This window comes from Haliaeetus albicilla, chromosome 14 (assembly GCF_947461875.1).
Source record: "Haliaeetus albicilla chromosome 14, bHalAlb1.1, whole genome shotgun sequence".
Taxonomy (NCBI): Eukaryota; Metazoa; Chordata; class Aves; order Accipitriformes; family Accipitridae; genus Haliaeetus; species Haliaeetus albicilla.
The window spans coordinates 9,979,261-9,997,120 of record NC_091496.1 but is presented as its reverse complement, the minus strand read 5'-3'; the positions used below and the strand labels follow the sequence as shown (position 1 = coordinate 9,997,120).

The 17,860-nt window shown below is 39.7% G+C and overlaps 1 protein-coding gene across 5 annotated transcripts in view; it reads right to left on the bottom strand.

Annotated features, from left to right (window-relative positions):
• SEMA3A (semaphorin 3A) overlaps positions 1 to 17,860 on the bottom strand; it is a 332,422-nt gene that overhangs the window by 43,926 nt on the left and 270,636 nt on the right. For all 5 annotated transcript variants that reach the window (XM_069801685.1, XM_069801683.1, XM_069801681.1 and 2 more), the window contains one exon: positions 16,772 to 16,891. In XM_069801685.1, the coding sequence (XP_069657786.1) occupies positions 16,772 to 16,891 (120 nt within the window). The remainder of the gene's footprint in view (positions 1 to 16,771; positions 16,892 to 17,860) is intronic.

The window sequence follows — 17,860 nt, the reverse complement described above, 5'->3', positions numbered from 1 at the left end:
TCTCTCAGGAAATGTTTTGTAAAGAGTTTGAACTGGATGCCCCTATTATTGTGTATTTACGGTCAAAATGACTAATTTATCAGTTCACAGTAAGAAATTCTAGGAAACTAGGGAAATTTTACGCTCAGTAAAACTGCAATTGCTATAATTTAATGAAAAGTACTGCAGGGTGACTGGGGCCCTGAGGAGAACAACAAGGCTAGGAAAGCTGAAATTAAAAATTTAACAACAACAACAAAAATAGACAGCTACTCAGGACTTCATAACTACATACAGTGCCCGTCCACAGAGACCCAGCACAGGGAGCCAAGCACTGTCCTCAGAAAATCTGAACTTGCAATCGCAGCGAGCTCTACTACCTGCAGAGAGGGGACTTGCAGCACCAGTCACAAATGCACACAGCAGAGCCGACTGCCACAGGCGCGCTCGGCAAGGTCACCAGAGGACAAAGCTTTTAGTATATGGTGATGAGACAGCTAAGTTGGTTTGTGGTTTTGCACACGCAAATGCCGTTTACAAAACACCAAAGCTTTTAGTGGTGTTCTTCCAAAGTCCCTTCATGTTCATTCTTCAGCTTTCACATTCCTCTTGTTGCCAATGGCTCAGGCAAACGCAGCAGAGCTCTCATGGATTCACCGCTTACGGTGAAGCTCCTCAACAACACGGACGGCATCAGACCGCATCCTCAGGGTGGGAATGCTCTTTGCACAAGGGATAACTTGTGGCTATTGTGGAGCTAATATGAGGGGTTTGTGGCAACTTGCTTTCAGATGCTGACATGGAGAGTAGTACCAGGGACAGGCCGCAGAACAGAGAAGTGATTTAAAAACACTGTTTTTAAAGCCATGGGTAGGCAGAGGTGGATGCATAGCACGCAGGCGACACACAACTGAGATTTTAGCAGCTGTCATAGGGTAAGAAGCACTATGGTCACTCATTGATGTTGCAATGGAAATTCTCATCAGAAAGAGTTTTAAAGACTGATGATATCTATCAAGCGGTTTGTCTTTGAGTCAAGCCAGAGTGATGCTGAAGAACGACGATCTTAAAATAGTGTGTTAGCTATGACAGTTAGTTTCTCCCTCTTAGAAGTCATATCTTGTTTCTTTTCAAATTTTTCAAAGATTAGTAAAAGCAGTTTTGGTAACAGTCAGATTATATTATGGGCTAATAAGTTTAAGGTTTAGCTAAGGCTTCTTGCAATTTCAATTGCATTCATATTGTTCTTTTTTTTTCTGACTCAAAACTCTTTCAGAATTAAGGAAAAAAAATTCCTCTCTGCAGAATCTGGCTGTTCTGTTTCAGTAGTGGCTTGTGGGAAATTCTTTGTGACATAAAGAGATTAGATTTTCAAGGATGAAAGGTATTAAAAATAATATTAACATATCACACTTTTGTCATTTCAATACATAGATGCAACAGCAACGTAACAAGCAACAAGACACCCATAAAAAAAGACGCACAGTGCTTTTACATGTGTAAACTCCTCCACAGCTCAGTGCTACTCCTATATATACAGCAACAGGAATCTAGTCAGCATGGCTTTTCAGTGCTTTGACCTTGAGTGTCACCTATGGATCATTCTCATTGTGCGAGACTTTAAATCTGAACTAAGTGGAAGGGGTTTTTAAGGAATTACTGATTTATAGTTGGGGCAAAAGCAAAGAAGGGCAAGTGTCATTCAGAGTGTTAATAACATGCTGAGGCATAGAAGCTCCACACTGGCTGGACAGCTCTACGAGGAAGGAAAGAACTCTACGAGGTCAGTCAGGGGACTGAGCTAGTGGGTGCACCTCCAGAACACCCAGGTTTCCTCTGACAGCAGCCCGGCAGGCCGAGGGGAGGGATGGGGAGGCAGAGGCAGTAGCCACTAGCCTGGCAGGTGGGGCCAGTGGCAGGGCGGGGCCGGTGGCAGGGCTGGGCTGCCACGCCTCACGGCAGCCAGCCCCCTCCCGCGCGCCACTGGATCCAATGACCTTAAGGGGAGCACAACCTTCACTTAAACCTCTGAAGCGGTGTAAGTGAGTCTCTGAATAGCAGCCGAGGCTTACGTCTCCAGGCAGTGCCGCTGCCCCAACATCTCACTGCCTTAGAGGCGTAATGGGGTATAAGTGTTTCTTGGGAGTAACATTTTAGCTCAGGCAGGAAGGAGAAGGAAGAAAATGTCGATCTCTGATGCAATTATCAGTTTCTGAAGCCTTTGTTCTAAAGAGACAACAATAGTTTTGATTCCCTGTAACGACTAATTATATGGTGAAGAAAAGTGAATACAAAAGTTCAGTAAAATTATAGCTTAATTCTCAACGAAAATTAGATTTCTCACAAAACAATGCTTATGATCTACCCACCATATTTAATTTGGAAGAGGTGATTATTATCTCTTTACAGAACAACAACCAAAATTAACACCTCTTTTCCATTGCTGACTATGTCTTAAGGTGTTGTATATCTATCAACACCGTTAATTTTAAACTGATTTACTTGTCCCTCAGAGAGAATAATTGGGCAAGTGGGAAAACTAGTGTCCTTCACAGAATGGAAAGGAAGGCTTGCAGCATATTGTCTCCACTGAGGAATACTTTAATCTCAATTTTCTGTATTTCTTAACCTCTCTGCAGAAAAAGCTAATGAGAGTTCCAGGTAAGAGCCTGTTTCTTCCTCTCTCAGTCATTTATCTGAAGTTTTTGACATTGATGCTTAGAAATAAAAACACTGGAAAGCCTGTGCCTTAACTGTGTAACCTACATCTTTAGAGCTTTGGATGAGTGACAAAAACGAAATATCACAGGTTTTATTTTTAAAAGTGATGTATTAGGAAAGGAAGTAGAGCATAGAGGCACTGAAGACAAAAGATGTTTCTGATTTGGGATGTTACACACTTTTGGCAAGCAAAGCCATGCTAGGGGCTTGTCTTTTGTAAGCTCTGAAAATTCACAGGTGGAGCACAAGTGTCTGGAGGTGCCCAAGCAGTTTATAGTAGCTGACCCAAAACTCAAGAGAGTAAACCTGCTGCTCTCCAATAATGTGATTTTCTCAGGCCTTCTAGAATTCTGAGAGACGTGTGATTACGTCTGGATGGAATATTCTTCCTCTTTGCAACCTGGAAGTTAGAGGGTACAAGAAAGTGTCCTGAAGGCAGAGAGAGCATGCTGCAGCAGCACCATCAGCCAAACTCCTGACAAGTCCCTGGCTCAGTGTGAGAAATAGATGGGGATTAACAAGGCGAACACACTTCACTGAAGGGAAAGAGGGACAGCCTTCAGCAGTATGGTTGGCAAAAGCATGATACCCCAAACTGAACAACAGTGGCTTGAGAAATATGTCTTTGGCCTCCATATACCTCCTGAGACCCAAACTCTTAAGATATCTCTCTCAGAAATCTGTACACAGCCCTGTCTTCAGCAGGACCCTTCGTCCACTTTTTTTTGTGGACATTTTTTGTCCATATTACTTTTTTTCTGCCTGCACTGTGAACAAATATGGCCTTTGTGTCAAAAAATCATCTACTTTCAAAGTAGGAAGAAAAATTCCAAATTTTTGGAATTGCCAGGTTTAATTTGAAGTGTGTGGAAGGGCTTGTGTAGCTGTAAAAATCTCCGCCCCAATGTCATGTCAAAAAACTGGACAGGACTCTGCCATCATCTCAGTTCACAGTGAGGGATGTTCATTCGTCGGGAAATGATCATCAGCCCGAGCCACTTCCCAAGGAGTGATCCAGCAGACAACACTCCTGTAAAAATTTCCTAACGTATCCAATCTCCTGTAATTTAATTTCTTTGTTAAATCCTTTAGATTTGGCCACAAAACTGAGGTAATTTTGTCAAACTATGAAAAAGGTTTTGTTGTTATAATTAACTTTTACAACTAGTGTAAAGCAACTTGACACAAAATCCATTAAAGTAAGATTAATGAGGGATGGCAGCAAAGACTGAAAAAAGGGCAGGGTGAATGACTGGTTTTAACTGATCTGTCAGTGTAGCCCAGCAACATAAAATGCAGTAAGGCATCTGTAAGTGGAAGCAAAACCCCTCAGCACAGCCTGAGGTATTCACTATGATAACATCAGTTATGACAACCTCTTTCAGTAGTCATGTGAGCATAATATGTGATTCCAACTTAATTTAGCTTCAGTCAACATAAGTTATTAACAGGATTTGTACCTAACTGAAATAATGTACTAGTTTATTGATGGTGTGAAACTTAGTTCTGCTCATTTAAAAAAAAAAAAAAAAAAAAAGAGAGAGAGAGAGAAAGTATTTGATAGCACAGGTGTGATGAAAATCATAGAGTTGCTTGAGAGAAAAGTCTTGCAACATTACCTTTTACACTGCTCTGTCAGAAAGTTGTTCTCAAACTCTGTTTAATTGGTATGTACTTTTATTCTGTACAAGCAAACCCTCCTTTTTTTATTCACTGACAGCATTTCAGAAATATTTGATGTAATTACTGTGACTTTTAAGAATGAATACCTTCTTGGAGTAACATTGTATCAGACTCAAAATTTCAGCATTTTTTTAAAAGCAGTGCGGGAGGAATTTGCAGCATACATGCTTGTGATACATAAACAGCAGGGAGAGGAATTAGCAGAAAGTTTAGCAAAAGTATTTTAAAAGTAATAAAAGAATAAAATGCTGTAAAAAATATAGGTCCTGTAATAAATGGGAAACTGTGGAATATTTTTCTAAAGAATGCTTTCTACCAACAGGTCTGGCAAAAAAAAAAAAAAAAATTAAAGCTGGAAGTATGTTAAATATGGAGCAGGGACAAGGATTGATATAAGTCCATGGGAATACCAAGGGATGGGACACTTTAGACACCACTCTGAAACGTAAAAGCTAGGCATTGAAGCCTGAGATAAGTAATACAGAGTGCTCTAAAGATCAAGGGAAAAAAGAAGTACCACTTTGGCAATGCACCAAAATGGGAAGTTCAGGATCTATTGCACTGTCAAAACTTAAAGGCATCAAATGAGGAACCATTTGTCAAGCTTTTTTTTGTGTGTGTGTGTGTGATCTGTCCATCATATCTCATAACTGCAGTTCTGTGAGTATGGTATTTGGGGCTGCTTTGTTTATTTTCTCTGTTATTTAGTCAAACATGCTACCTTTACAAATGAAAAATAAGTACCCTTTTGTCTCTCATTTGTCCTTTTCTCTTCCTGTTCTCTCTTCTTACACCACGGTCATGAATAAGGCTCTACAGACTAAATAATGCTGGTGGTGACTTCTGCCTCATCCTTTTGTTTTGCAGGTGTTGCCTGGTGGAACCTGGGGAGGAACCCAGTGAAGTAGTTCAAGTGGGACTGGAACAACATCTATCCTGGAAACACTGGGTTTACAGAAGTAAATGAAGAAAAATCACTAAAAGCTTTTGTATCAATTAAAACCCTGAAAAGGATGAAAACTGATCTGCTGGGAAATTACATGCCATATTAAATATACAGTTTTGTAACTAGGTATTTTCTCTCCTCTGTTGAAAGGTTACAGAAATATTAAGATTTCATACAGTTACAGCACAAAAAGGTCTTCAAGATGTAAGATTTGATATGTCATAGTATTTCAGAAATGATGAAACTATAAAAGCTGCAAGAAATTAACAAATCTGAGTTTAACTACAACAGATGCTCTATCTGCATTTCTTGATCTTACACACTTTTTGTGCCTACCTAATCACAGATATTACATTAGGCCCAGTCCTGCTCTAGTAAAGTCAACAGCCATAACTCTGCTAAATACAGAAGTCAGAATATATCCTTGAGAATAGAGCTTAATATTAGCTTTGCCATTCTTTGCTAGAGTGACTTTTGAATTGTTCTCTAGAACTACCTGAACGTGTTATCAATGTTTTAAATACGTTGATGTTTCCACTTTGTTGTAAAAACAGGCTTTCAATACAAGACAGTATTTAGCAATCTAGTACCAGCCATCAGTTTGATATCAGCCGTGACATTATTTAATTTTCAGAATCACAGAGGTTAAAGCTCACTGAACTATAAACAGTTGGAAACATGGAGTGTAATCCCAAGGCACAGCTCTGCACAAGCTGTAATTTAAATCATATTGCATGCTAAGCTGAAAAGGCAGTGCAGGTCCCAGAGGGCATGAATAAATCTGCAGTCACTGATTTGCCACACACATTTGTGTTGGGATTCTGTAACTGTGCAAATGTGATGTCTTCCTTTAGTGCAGAGGATCTGTCATCTACTGAGATTTGTAATTAAATAACCTAAAGAACAAAAGCAATTACTTAGCCTTGCAAGCATTCAGACTGGAATTTACACGATTTCATGAACAAAGAGAAGGGGAAGTCATGGAGACAGAGAGAAAGGGAGACTTTGAGTCTGCAAGTTAATTCAGCTGTGTCTAGTGCTAGCTGAGATTTTAATGTATAGACCAGGTATTCAAATACCTGGCTTACTTTGAACTAATAATTCCGTCATCGCAAACTCCACTCTGAAGTGGATGTTTCTCCATCTAAGGAGCCAATTATGTTTCCAGCTGGCTATGTGCCACATCAGGTGCCGGCTTTGAGCAATCAGTTGTGTTAATTGCAGGCAACACTGAATGCCTTTTGGGACAAGCAATTCACGGTTCAGGAATGTTAGTGTAAAGGGGGTTAGGTTCAGCCCCATTACCAAGAACAAATCACAAAGTTTGTATAGGTTGCATACTAACAGTTGTAATTTTATGGAATGGGGGAAAGAGGTAGGAACAGGCTATGGGGCCGTATCCTCACATCATTAACTCTGCCGGGTGTGCTGGGCATCTCGGTTACTTGATGGAGTGGTGGCTACGTGGTGGTGGAGCCCTTCATATCTTCAGCTCAGCAGCTCTGTCCTCCCATTCACTTTGTTCTGTCAGGTGATCTGATCCAGGCCAACAGGGCCAAGACACTGGCTCAAGAGAAGACCGTATCAACTGCCCATGAACACGGTCTCCTCCACATTTGTTGGCATCTTCCTTCTTTCTATTTGTCTGGGACAAATAATAATTTAAAATATACTGGGAAAATAATAATTTAAAAACTTCATAGGCATTGTTTGATGTAAGGGAAATATTATAAGGGCATAAATAACAGTGAATGCCATAAATGGATGATGAAGGGCACATTTATATTAAAAACAGCCACTGAAGAAATAAAGCATATTAATGAAATGAGCTGAGCACTGCAGCGAGTTGAAATCAGTAGATCTTTCTTGAGTGCATTGGGGATATTCTCCTTTATTATCAGCTAAAAGTCTGACCTGTGGTAATTTTTAGTATCCAACTTTTGTCTCAGTATCTGAATAAGAAGTTTTAGCTAGTCTATCTCTTTGCAAGGGTTGATGTCTAGTACGTTTGCCCGTGGGTCTCAGCACCAGCACTATTTCAAAGAAGAAACCTGCCCAAATGTTGGAGGAGATGAATGGGAAACTTGGATCGAATCATTTGAGAGAAAGGGAGTTAGTGTGAGGCGGGGAGGAACTGGTACAAACCTCAAAGTCTGCAGGTGCTTAGAACAGCGTGGGGGCTCAGGAAGCGTCTCTAATACCCTTTAGAGGCTCAGTCCCTGGTGTCCCACATGGCTGTACAAAGAAAACTTCTTAAAACAAAGCCATCTTATTTCTCCCTTTAACACAGACTAAAACACTGCCAAATACTTTTGCGTCTGAAGCTGTGAATTTCATTAAATTCAATGCAACTCGCTCAGCACTCTCTATTTTTGTGTGGCTGAAACCTCTAATTCTCCCCCCACCACCCTGCGGCCAGCGTGCTCTAGTCACATCACACTTAACCTTTGCCTTGGCTTCTCAAAAAAGAATTTGTTTCACTCTATTCATGGCTTCAACAGTTTGGCAAACTGCACTTGAGTGCCGCGCTGGGCCTTTATATTGAACACACTAATCTGATTGTTTTTCCACTCTACAAACTTTGGGTCAACAATCAAGCTGCTGCCAGAAACTAATTAATTTGCAAACAGGCCCCATTTTCACAGGGGGAGAGCTTTTGAAACCTATGTCAGCAGAGCTGGTCACACCATGGTGACATGCATTGTCATGGCATCCACTTTTCTGGGTAATTCTCCTCACTAATTTTTCACCACACACATGAACTCAAATTACCCAGTCAACAGTAAATCTCTATTGAATGCCCACCAAACTCTGAACGTGGTGGCCTGAGAAGAGGAAATTGGTATTGACAGGGTCAACACTCATTAAATTGATGGCTAGAGCAGAAGGGAAAAAAAAACCAACACAAGAACATAAAAAAAAAAAAAAATCAGATGTATGTCATATCCCAATGAAGGGGGCTGTAACAGACCCATTCCCGCTTTGTTTAAATCAATTAGTATTCTGCTGTGTGATTCCCTACAAGCAGATTTCTGCTTAACTTTTCTTGAAAAACTGGTTAGTTACTTTTGTGAGCAGGAAAGGAGGCACAATTCAGTAGCTAAAAGTCACTGTTTTCCAAGCATTAGAGCTGTGATGAGCCCTCATAGAGATCTCGGAGATCATGGGAAACCTACTTGAATTTGCAAGGCTTGTAACACATAGCCTTTGTCTTTGGCATCCTGCCACCTAATCTGAACTTTCCTTTTCCTTAAGCTGATTTGGATCTTTGTACAAATAATAATTACAAAGAAACCCATGTTGTGTAATTTAAAGTGGGGCCTACACCAAAAGCAAGGCAAAGTGCAGTCTTAGAACCTGAACACTACACCTGTCCTGAACAAATTACGGGGGTTTGCCTATTGAAATTCATCTCCAGGGCAAGAGGAGAGGCTTCCTAGGAACTGATGCATGTGGGTAACATGTTTATATATACATATATAAATATGTATAGATAGATATGGTCTTTTTAATCATATGTTAACTGAAAGTAGCACACAAAGCTTTCTAGCAGAGATTATTGCCACATGTACCACTACTTGAGTTATATACTGAGTTTGTCACCTTCTTTATGTGAACAGACCATCATTTTACAAAGCTGCCCATTGCCAACTCTACAAGTTATCCATTGAAATAAATACATACAAATAAACAATCCTTCTCAGTTAAAAAAAAAAAAAAAGCTTTCTAGAGAACACAGAATATCACTGGGACTACTGATAAACAGACAATTGGTGGTGTTTATTATTCAGTCTGAGTAGGGTACAGAGCTGGAGACATCCAGGATCAAGAGTGTTACTCCTGGAGCATATTCATGCAGATGGGTTTTTACACAGCTCCTACCGCTGGAGGTGGCAGATGAGACTCAGGTTTGTTTATCTAAAGCTATGTCTATAAAAAGCAACTCACCTGGCTCATCAAATTTGACACTGAAGACCCAAGTGTGATCACCCGACTTGCCCTGCACAGACAGGTGCACTGATTTATCCACATCTAACATCTAGCCAGAGCTTGTTCTGGCTCTTTCATCCAATTTCCTCCCCAGAGAAGTCAGAGCATAGTGTTGGGAAGGGCTATACTCTCAGGTCTCACCCAGACATGAGGCTCACCAGGATTTACTGGGTTGTTGACCTGATATCATATTCATCACCAAAATAACACCCCTAAAATTTAGCAGTTCTAAGGCACATCACCAGTAGAACAATTCAGTGTACACACGTGAGTGTATATCCCCAAGCTGGCAATCACTTCCAAGTCTCTGTTTAGAGAGAGACTATGCACCAATCTGGTTTGGACTGAGGTCATATACCACAGTGCTTGCTTTGAGACCCATGAACATCTTTCCTAAAAATGGACTATGTGCAGCAAACTTTTCTGGTCTCCAGTGGAAACAGTGCACAAAGCACTCTGAGCTCCCCCGTTATTTTTGATCTTATATGGTCTATAAAGAAAGTCACAGTATGAATTGCAGCAAATCATGGCTTCTAATCTACACTCCCAGCTATTATTTTTTGGTGTGGATAATAAGGCTGACCAAGCTGAAACCCATAAATGAGCCCACGGTTAACCATGCAATATACACATATCCTAAGTCAGGTGTTCCTGGACTAATTTGTACCCTAACTTCCTCAAGCATATTGTGGCTATAGCTCAGACCAATATGTTTACTGAAGCGAGTCTTTCTGCCTCAGGTCATATTCTCTAGATTGTCAGGAAGTCCTGAAAATGTGCGGTCAAACCAGGGGAATGTTCTCTTCTGCTTCATCTTTTCTACCTGCTTTTTCCACTCCAGCCTCAAAACTTATCCTTTGGCTACTTTTACCAATTTTTCATACCTAAACACAACAAAATCTCATCCACAGCCCTGAAATTTAATGAAGAAAATGACTTAATCCTAGACAATGAGGCAGCGGGGTGGGGAGTAGGGGGTGGTGGAGAGGGAAGAGAGAGATCTGTTTCATAGGAGAGTTGAAAATAATTTCATTTAGGCCGCTTGATGGGAGATTATAATTTTTCTGGTTGTCGTCACCCACTATCTTCATGATCTTCCTCACATCCAGAGGAACTGTAATTGCTACTTGGTCTTTGATTTCTGAATCAAATACTTCTCTTCCTTTGCCTAAAGATACCTGGAGCAGCTATCAGACAAGATGAGTCAACTGGTTCAAATACATGAGCATCTCCTGATCAAGTATTCAGCTGGACCTATGGCTTCCTGAGTTGTAACCATTTCAGGTTAGTGGTAGTATAAATGTCAAGTGATAATATTAAGAAAGAAGTTATTATTTTACGATTTCAGAAATTCTACATTTCTTCCAACAGAAAAAGAACGGGTTGTAATAAAAATGTATAGAGAAAAGACTTGTTAAATTGCAATGAGAAAAACAATTTAAAATTCATATTCAATCTCTCAAATTTGGATCTACAGACTTAAGGGAGGAAAAAAAAACCCTGTAAATTGAGTTTGTATGCCATTCTGTTCACATTATTATGCCACCGTCTCCATAGTTTCTGAGTACTTCCTAGCACTGTGTTAGGTGACATTAGCATTTGTCACACATGGAATTTATCACTGTGAAATTATTTATTACTATTCTTAGCAATGAAGATAATGGGAATGGGGGTGGGAGGATGTATTGAGTGAGAAATGAGACTTGCATATATGGACATGTTTTGTTCCTGCAAGGGTTGGAGTTGTTCGTGCCTGTATAAGTAGTGGTGGGAAAGTGCAGGACTTGGTCCACACTACAGCTTGCATGATAGGAGATATCAGCTGACTAATTTGGTTCAAATATAGAAATGCATATTTTAAATGCAAGAGGTCCTTGCGGGGAAAAAAGAACACCAAAAGAACAACAACAACAAAAAAAACACACACAAAAAATCCCTCACTGTTTTCACTGGTAAGATTGTTTAAATATGCCCCTGTAAATTTATAGGAATGCAGACCTGGAAGAGACATCTTAGTCTAGTCACTGCAGTCCCTTGCAATGTCAGGCAAGTGTGCTATATGACGACACATAAAATGCTATCTATATTCCTCTTAAAACCAGCTAGGCTGCCTCACTGTCTGCTTCTATTGGGCAGCTTTTTCTAATTTCATTCCCCCCATGGTTTAAGACTTCTAATTTGAAGACTAAATACATTCAGATGTAGTTCATACCCTGTTTTTTTGTTGTTTTTTGGGGATTTTTTTTTATGTCCTTTATTTAAATACCTCTTTTCTTGCTGGAGAGTTATAGTATTTGTAACATCCATCACCTCCTTTCTGCAAGAATATCTTGGATGTACTTTACAAAATAAACCCCAGGTACTAGGATAGTTGGGTCCTATCTATGCTGGCAGGTCAGCCATTTTCCACACCTGCTTACCTTTGGTGGCATGTATTTTAGTGCCTTCTTTATATCTGGATTGGGAATAGGTAGAAGGCAAGCTGGAAAGTGGGAAATTAGGAAGGCATTTAGGGACAAAGGAGTAGCACAGCAGAGAGGGGAGTCAGTGGGTATGTATAGGTGGGGAAAATGTTTGGTGTGGGTGACCAAAGACAAATTATAGATTTAAGGATGCAGCATATGAACACATCAGCAAGAGTCTCAGAAAGAGTAGTTGCAAAAGAACAAATATTAATTTCTAAATATCTTGACACATTCAGTACATTTTTATTAGAGAGGTAAAAATCCTATAAACTAGCTGCAATCTTGTCTTTCCCTTGCCGTAATGTGCAATATGTATATATTCAAAATTATGTGTGTATGTTGCCAGTGCTGGGACGTCCTACAAACTGCCATAAGCGGAAACAACATAAAGTGATGGCTAAAGTTCTGTATGAATGCCAAGAGAGTATCAAGTCCATGTTTCCTGCCTTGGAGCCTGTGAAATTTAAGAGGGCATTTTCTTTTTTATTGAACAGTCGCTCAGCTTCTATAATTCTCAGCTGTTTATGTAACCGTAAAGTAAAGATTACCAAGGACAATAACCCCAGGGGACTAAGCACAGCTACTACCCCACTTTAAAAATTAAGCCATGGAAAGTATGCTAAAATAATATCATAGAGCTGGTTTAAACCCATAAAAAGCAAGGAAATTCCAAGCCAAGGCTGGAAATCCAGACTGACAGTCTCTCTTAACCCCAACTCTAGTAAAGAGAGTGAGCGAGGCCAGTATTTGCTCACTTTTCTGGGGTGCAAACCAGATTCATAAAACTATCTTAATGCAGCTTTTGTGATTTCATTTCCTTTCAAATCTTCTGCAGCCCAACTCTGTTTTGCTTTTAATATAAATGTTTATCGTTATTCATTTTACAAAATGTTAACAATTTAAGGCCAGATCCCCTGTGCTCAAGTCAGGGAAGATGAGAGCAGCTCCAAGCTTTCCTTCCACTCCCCTAAGCTTCAGCTTGAAAACTGCCTTCAGTACATCGCTTTTGCATTTGCTTTGGTACACTGCACTGCCTTTTCTGCCTTCTTGCCTCCAGCCATGCCCTCAGCCCTTGCACGAAGGCTGCCGTGGATGGTGTACAGCAAACGCTGTGTGTAGTTCAGCAGGGAGCTACCAGGGTAAGCTGCTCTGACCTGCTCAGGCTTCCTACTCATCTTTTTTTATTGCTGAAGCAGTTCATAGAAGCAGGACTTGATCTACGCTTTCTTGAAATAAGGCTGGCTTCTTGTGGCTCTGAACTATAAGAGGCGATGGCACATTTAAAGGAAAACATGGGTTTTGCCTGTAGGCAAGACTCTGTAAGATATATGTATAACATCAAAGCCATTGCTTCTTATAGTAAAGCTGGACAGGAGATGTTTTTTCAATTTCAGGATTTTTTTTTCTGAGAATTCAAAACTATTCTTGACCCTCACTGGGACCAACCAAGACTGTCAAATCTTTTTGTGAAGAGAAACTCCATGTACTTACCAGAGGAGCCAATAACATCCAGGGCGAGCACGTACATGGCTTATAACGAAGTACGTGATTCAGTCTGGGGCACTGAAATGTGGCTTTTTGTATCCAAGATGACTTCCCTGAGCACCAACTTATTTTACTGTGTTTTTGCAAATGCCTCCATGTCACATCTGGCCAACTCTGTATCAATAATTAAATATACACTGCTACAGTGACTGATGTATGGTTCCCTACCTTCTAGATGAATGCCCCAACTACATGGCTATAGAATCAGTCTCCCTTGCTTTATTTGGCTTGGTGATTGTTTAATTATTTCTACAAAATGAAATGTCTTTAGAAGCCTGTGAGTATTTAATATTTTTAAAAGACTTAAAAAGTCTTTAAGAGCTGCTGGTCAGCACCTTCCCTTGGGCTGGGCACAGTTCAAAGCCCTCTTCCCAGCAACATTTAACTTCTTAGAGAAGGTGGAGCATCTCCAAAAAGTAACTGTGTGATCTCTGTAGGAACTCTGTGTTCATACTTAAATCCAAAAACTTAATCGCTCTGTGCAATGTTGTCCTACTTTTATGCCAGTTAAGGATGATATTTACATTCTGGGAAAAGTCTGCAAGCTCTTCATGTGCCACTGTCTTCTCCTCTCCATTTTTGGTACCAAACAGTTGTGTTTTCTGCACCCTGTCAGTTCTGACCTTAGCCTTAATATGGCAGAAGCAGTTTCAAGTTCCTGCTCTGAATGAAGTAAACGTTAGCAAGGACTTACAACTAGATCTCTCACCACCTAGTTATTAAACTCCATGAGGATGAGGATTTCTCCTTGTAAGTTTGATTAGAACTGGTGTTCTTATCTAGCTTTCAGTATATGTCCATTAGAATAGTGGTTTTAACCTGAGGCTAAGCACACTGTAGAAAACAACTAGAAAAGCAAACCCATCACTCCGTAGCAATCCGTGTCTTTACTAAAAAAGGCATAAAGGTCTGTAAACATCAGGTTCAAAACTAGTTTATACAGAACTTTAAGAAAGCAGATTACACCTCATGCTTCAATGAGAGCTTGTTTCATTAAAATTATATACACTTTAAATACGTGCAAACACAAAGCTTCTATTATAATTATATTTAAAAGAGACAAATGAAAAAAAAAAAAAAAAAAGGACTGGCATGCCTGCAGAGTTTCAAACCCAAACAACTATCATTTTTGGATTTCCCTGTTAGATGCTGAAATTAGGAGTACTGTGTGGAAAGGCTGCCAGGATCTTATCACTGGGAAATTAACAGTAAAGTCTTAGAGCCTTTAAAAGGAATGTTGTAGTGTAGATTTTAAGCCAACTTTTCCATATTAGGAAGGTAAAATTATTGAGCTGCAATGGAGAGAGAGACTTCAAAAATGTACTTAAGGATCATTCTCTATTAAATTATAGACAGTTATGGGAATAATTTCTAAAGGCCTTAGTTTGATTCTTACCTTTTTTTTTTAAATTAGCTTGAAACTTTCCATAGAGGAATATAGTGTAAGAACTACACTTAAGAGTTGAAAATCATCTTCACCCTGTGCTATGATAAATACTTCCTTCCTACTTTTATGCTCATTCTGGACAATACTTAAATTCTAGAGAGCTTGAGGTTCATCTGCTCTTTATGTGCAACTGTCTTCTCCTCCCCGTCTTGAGCACAAAGCAGTTGTGGTTTCTGCACCCTGTCAGATGTAACCTTAGTGCTAATTTGGGAAAAGCAGTTCTCACATTTAGTGCTGAAAGACTGATAACCGAATCCACAAAGGAATGACACATTTTCAGCGATGAAGTACAGGGGCTGTGGACAATGGTTGTGCTTTCCCACTGCATAAATCCTCCTGACTCAGCTGTCATTGTGCAAATCTTCTGCACAAAAGCAGATTTTGCTTGCATGATTGGACTTTATGTCATCATGACTACCATAACAAAAGCTGGTGTTGTGTTATCTTTAACATATTATTACTCTTCCAGGTACCAAGATAGATGGATGTCTATAACCCTTGTACTCTACTGTCCCCAGAAGTCCAGAAATCTTGTCTATTATTATAACAAAATAACCCAATGAACAATATTTCTGGGTTACTGGGCAAGCACAGACTGTAGAACTGGAATGTGATAGACCTGAATCTGTTCTCATAGTAGTCCACATGAATTATGACAAAACTAAATTTAACAGGACAAAAATCAGATTCATACAACTTATCATATTAAAATACAGATTCATACAACTTGTCATATACACATTTATCTGATACATATACCCAATGCATATGTCATATATGGAGTTGTTTATCCAACCTGCAATAGCACTTTGTGGTTTTAATTATGAGTCAGGGACCAGTTTTGTTACAGATTGTATATACAGTTAATATGATAACCAGTATGATACTAGAAATTCCCGACTGTAGCTAATAAGAAGCTGTGTTGTTAAAACATAGTCTGCTCTTACACATTAAAAATTTGTGTGCACAGTTTGCACTAAATTGCAAAACCACGTAAGAAAACCTGGACCTCAACACAGACATTAATAATGTGGCTAGAAGTGAAAAAACATCTAAGAACAAAATACTTTGTGAATTCAAAAACAGGAGTGCAGATGCAAACAGCATGTACAGCAAAAGTGGCTATTTAACTCTTCAAAAATTAAAATATAAATTAACTCAGGGTAACTACAGTTAGTATTACTGGCTCACTTAAATCTCATCAGCCTTTTCAGATGATGAATTCTCATTTCCAAAATGCTCATATCCTTGTATAGCTAAAGCCAAGTGTAATTCCATTTAAGCTATTGGAATTTTGACTTCAGTAGAACTTGGATAGAGTACTCAGATGCATTTTTAAGTATTTTGGTGCATGAAGCCAAAACCAAATGTTTCTCTGAAACTATCCCTCTCTCCCCATACACACAAACAACTACAGGCCTGATTAGTAATATCCATACAATAATGCAAGCTATTCTGCCTTGTTAAACTACTGAATATTTTGAAATCCAGTAATTTGGAATGCCTAGGATCCCTTTCACTTTTTCCAAACTATTGACAACTCTGGCCTGCTCATGAAGCTCTGCTGATCCATTTTCTGCTGGAGTTTGGTGGCCAGTGTCTGATTCCTTCAGTCTAGTCAAAAATTTAAGCCTGTACAAGGCACAACCCTGCCCAAGGCTCTGTACTACTTTGTGTTGATGTGTGGCTGCTGTCTCCACAAGCCTCGAGCTTCTGTCCAAGTTGCACCCTACAGCAATCTGCTCCTGTGGCACGACTGCGTTAGCCATAGTGTCTGTATATGTTTTAAATTTAATCACACTCCACAAATCTCAATGTAATTAAAACAAAAATACTTCTTTATAAATCACTTTTGATTAGTTTAACTGGCTTAAGACAAAATTCTGCTCCAAATAAAAGTGGGATGTATATGTCACAGATGTTGCTGGAATGGCTCTGTGTGCTAGTCTTTAATGGCTAGATCAATGTAAACGGATAAATGTATATTTTACATACCATTTAGCCACCGGGAGTCATGCTGCTCTGTTCTGATTGGATGATGATGCCCCAGAGTTCGGAAAATGGCAAAGTCCCTGCCCATGAAATCTGCCGCTGTGCCAGAGTACAGTTCTCCATCTGTGGGAGGACATAATTGTAAGCAACATTTCTCAATTTTCCAGTCATGGTAAATCAGAGAAAGCTGTCAGTCCTATGTTTATATTATACTAATAGGGATAATGAGAAAATTACAAAGCAATAAGCCATTTGCAATGTATTGCCATTGAAAATATATTATTAGACCCACTTTCTCACCGTAGAGCTTAACTGTAACCTCTCTCAAATGAGCTGTATCTCTTGACTGCCAGTGCAGCCACTTTTCACAAAATATGTTTGGATTCTTAGGCTGGAACAGTGACAGGCTGTACACCTGACCCTGGCAGGCAGTAGTATGCAGCCCCCCCAAAACCTACCTCACTGTGAAGTTACCCTGTTTTGAACAGGAGTTTGGACTGGAGACCTCCACAGGTTCCTCCCAACCTACTGGGTTTTTGTGACTCTGTGTTGGGAATTGGAGAGTCCAGGTCATTCACTCTTGATTCAGAAAGTCCTCAGGTCCCTTCAATTTTTCATATAGAAACTGTCTTTTTGTGGGTTTTTGTTTGTTTGGGTTTTCTTTTGCTTTTGCTTTTTTTTTTTTTTTTTTCCTGAGCAAGCAGATGCTCAGAAAACAGTATCTTCTACAGGAAAGACAGAACATGCCTTTCTCCTTCAGCCACCTTTGTAACTGTTATACTGGCAAAGGGCAACAGCTACGGGAGAGAATAAATGAGATCATTCCCTGCTACCTCGACCCCATGCATATCACAGTGAACAAGTGAATTAAAAATTGACCTGCGTACTTCAGCCCATAAATGGCACATACATAGCCTAGCTGGAGATGAAACTTATAATATTAGAGTCCCAGTGTGCCCCTCCTCAGGCAGCTAGAATTATCATAGATGAGGCAGAGAGAGACTCTCTAAATCCAAAGGACCAGGTCAAGTTAAATACCTGCCAACTAGTAGAGAGAATAATAAGTACATAGTAATCAGACACAGAAAACAA